Source organism: Labeo rohita, chromosome 1, assembly GCF_022985175.1.
Source record: "Labeo rohita strain BAU-BD-2019 chromosome 1, IGBB_LRoh.1.0, whole genome shotgun sequence".
Classification (NCBI taxonomy): domain Eukaryota; kingdom Metazoa; phylum Chordata; class Actinopteri; order Cypriniformes; family Cyprinidae; genus Labeo; species Labeo rohita.
Window position 1 is genome coordinate 23,333,747 of NC_066869.1, and position 3,387 is coordinate 23,337,133.

The 3,387-nt window shown below is 34.1% G+C and overlaps 1 protein-coding gene across 1 annotated transcript; it reads left to right on the forward strand.

Moving 5' to 3' along the window:
* On the forward strand, nucleotides 1-1,482 carry LOC127171545 (GTPase IMAP family member 7). Its single transcript, XM_051120266.1, has 2 exons — nucleotides 1-206; nucleotides 323-1,482. Exons 1-2 carry the CDS (start codon nucleotides 185-187, stop codon nucleotides 1,036-1,038), a joined length of 738 nt encoding a protein of 245 aa, XP_050976223.1. The 5' UTR covers nucleotides 1-184; the 3' UTR covers nucleotides 1,039-1,482.
* Nucleotides 1,483-3,387: the final 1,905 nt, after the last annotated feature.

Sequence of the window (3,387 nt, forward strand, 5' to 3'; positions counted from 1 at the left end):
TAAACATTTTCAATAGTCTGTTTCAATAGTCTATCCAATCATTGCTTGTTTGCAAAAGAGGTTGGGCGTAGGTAATTATTTAAAACGGTAGGCAATAAAACAGAGCTCTGTATTAATGACTTCAACAAACCCACTGCTATCTGATCTTCTGAAATCCTTGAAGGAACAACTCAACTAGCAGAGAATGAAAAAAAGTACTACAATGAGTAAGTTCTTTGTTAATCTACCATCTTATGACTACTAACAACTGTATTTAATTCTAGTTAATATTAATTCAAATTAGCAAATGTTTGTTAATGAATACTTCTTAAAATGTCAACAGATGAGGAGATACGCATAGTTTTGGTTGGTAAAACAGGAGTTGGCAAGAGTGCTACAGGAAATACCATTCTTGGTGAAAAGATATTTCTGTCAGAAGCAAGAGCTTCATCAATCACTAAACAGTGTGCAAGTGCATCACGGATGATAGACAGAAGAAAAATTTGTATTGTGGACACTCCTGGTCTATATGACACACAACTGTCCAATGAAGAAGTCATAAATGAGGTTGTGAATTGCATCAGACTTGCAGCTCCAGGTCCTCATGTCTTTCTTCTTGTAATGGCCATTGGGCGCTTCACTGCAGAAGAAAGAAACACCGTTAATCTGATTCACACAGTCTTTGGCCAACCAGTGCTCAAACACATGATGGTCTTGTTCACCAGAGCAGATGATCTTGAAGAAAGGACATTTGACGATTACATTAAGGAGGCACCAGAACTAAAACAAGTGATAAATGCATGCGAAGGGAATTACCATATATTCAACAATAGAGAGAAGTCAAGCCATGCACAAGTTGATGAGTTCATGAGGAAGATTAAAGTCATAATAAGGCAGAATGATAACAGCTACTACAGCCACCACATGTTTACAATGGCTTATGAACTCAACAGTGCTAGGAGAAACATGAAGGAAAAGGATAAAATTATTGCTGACCTAAGAAAGGAAGTAACAGCATTACAAAAACAAGCAGACAAGTCATCTTGCAGCATACTATAGTATGCTTGAGTATACGATGTCAGCATCTCATAAAATGTATAAATAGGGCACTACAAAATGCACAAGTAAGAAGATCAACATTAACCCTTAAATGCATGATGGTTTCGACAGTCATTATTACATATTTGGGTCTTTAGCGACCCGGACCTGTATATCCAGCCATATGGCTTTCTAACTTCTGCAATAGCAAAAAAACTATAATATTTTAAGAACAATTACAGAAGAATAAAATAAAGCCTATTTCGCTACCTTTTGAACAAGGGTTCAATTTGAGCAGATGATTGTACCATCGCCGTCATCATCAGAGCGCACTTCCACAGTGCATTTAGCATCTGGCTCATATTTGCGATCTCAACCATATTCTCAAAATTGTTTTTTACTGAGTCAACAGTTGATCGCTGCCAGCTTATTCATCACATCCACCATCAAATAACAGTGACAGTTATATTTTATTGCATACAATAAAACCATTCAAACCAATTCAATTTTTTTGCTGATGATATTCTTTTGTTTTATGCCTGCGATAATTATGAGTGAAACTTTTTTTTTAAAACATATATATGCATTTTATTTATTCTTTTAATTACCTGATTAAAAATGTACAGATAATCTGCTTAATTTACTAGGAATTTGATTGGGGTTAGAAGTAATACAGCAATAATACAGACTCTGTATTATTGCTGTATTGTTAGTTTTAAACTCTTTAACCACTGACCTTTTATGTAAGTTTGTTTTGCCACTACCCCAACAACATTTAAAAAACGTCAAACTGAAAAAAATTACACGTTTTGAAATTATGGCGCCACAAAGCACACACACACACATGCAAAACACATGCATGCACATTATGTACATATACGCTATCTAAACAGTATGTATGCATGTATGTATGTACAACTGATGGATTTTTTACAGTTATGCAACTGAACTGAATCAATACTGAACTGGCTAGAGCTGTATAATGACACTATTGACATGTTAGAGCTTGATGCGAATCAATCTGTATTGTAAAAATACAGTTATTAAAAATAAAGTTGACTTGTATGTGTGTGTTGACTTATATGTATGTATGTGTGTATGTACTTCCCCAACACAAACAGACATATAGTATACAATCTGTATATAAAACAACGTGAATACAAAAATATAATGTGGATTGAATACTAAACATCAACAACCAATAAGTCAGCATGTTTGGTATCATGTATGGATACATAAAACACGATAACAAAAATGCTGATTGGAAGTCATTTACATTTGTGCTTGGAACAACTGATTACAATGTGTTCCAGGAACTGAAAGACAAAAAAAAAAAAAAATCTGCATGGCTGGTAAATCTGAATCAGCATTGTCCAAAAGGTGTGAGATTGCAGCATTAAATTGTACAGACAGACATCCAGTAGAAAGTCTGGTAGTCACTTGACAACAGTGCTGGGTTAGTTACTCAAAAATGTATTACTCATTACTTTCAAAAGCAATATTATTACATCACTTACTCCCAACCAACAGTACTTACACTACTAGTTACATTTCCATTATACCCCAAAAACTTGGTAATTGCATAATTTTTTACAAAGTTACAAATGAACAGTACAACTGTCTCAAACTCATGACAAGCCACAATATTTTAAATAATTTTTGACAAGTAGAACAAACCAAACATGTTGGGATTTGTAGTAGACAACGTCTTACTACCACTTAAAGATTTATATGTGACATGTTTTTGTCATCCTTTCTCCCTGCAAAATATGATGTAGGCTTCTCCATCTTCGACAAAGCTAGCTTGCTGCATTGGTGATGTCACGTACATTAATAGGATTGACTAAATTTTTGAATTTCAAATCATTATTGTTGCAAAAAAGTAACTAGTAACTAGCCTTTTTTTTAACCATTTAACTGTAATATAATTACTTAAACATTTTTAGTAATTAGTTACACTACTAGTTACCTGGGAAAGTACTGGTAACTTTTTACTGCCCAACACTGCATGGCAATACAGCTAAGATCTGGGTATCAACTTTATATGTGCACTTTCAGTGCAAAAAAACTGTCACTGGGATGGGACCTTTTCAAAAGGTACACCTTTGCACTTTATTTGCCCTGAAAGTGTACATATTTTATTGGCATTCACCTGTAACTGATTAACCCTTACCTACGTGACTGCACTAAATGTGAGAGGTCAAATAACGTATGAAGCATGATATAGATATCAAATACATCATCCAGTAAAAACGAATGAAACCATTAACCAATAAACATCTGTGTTATCAAGACACTATAGCAAACGTATCAGAACTTACTGGAAATCATTTACATTTTATAACAGATATTGCAAAAGTTATGCTCTAA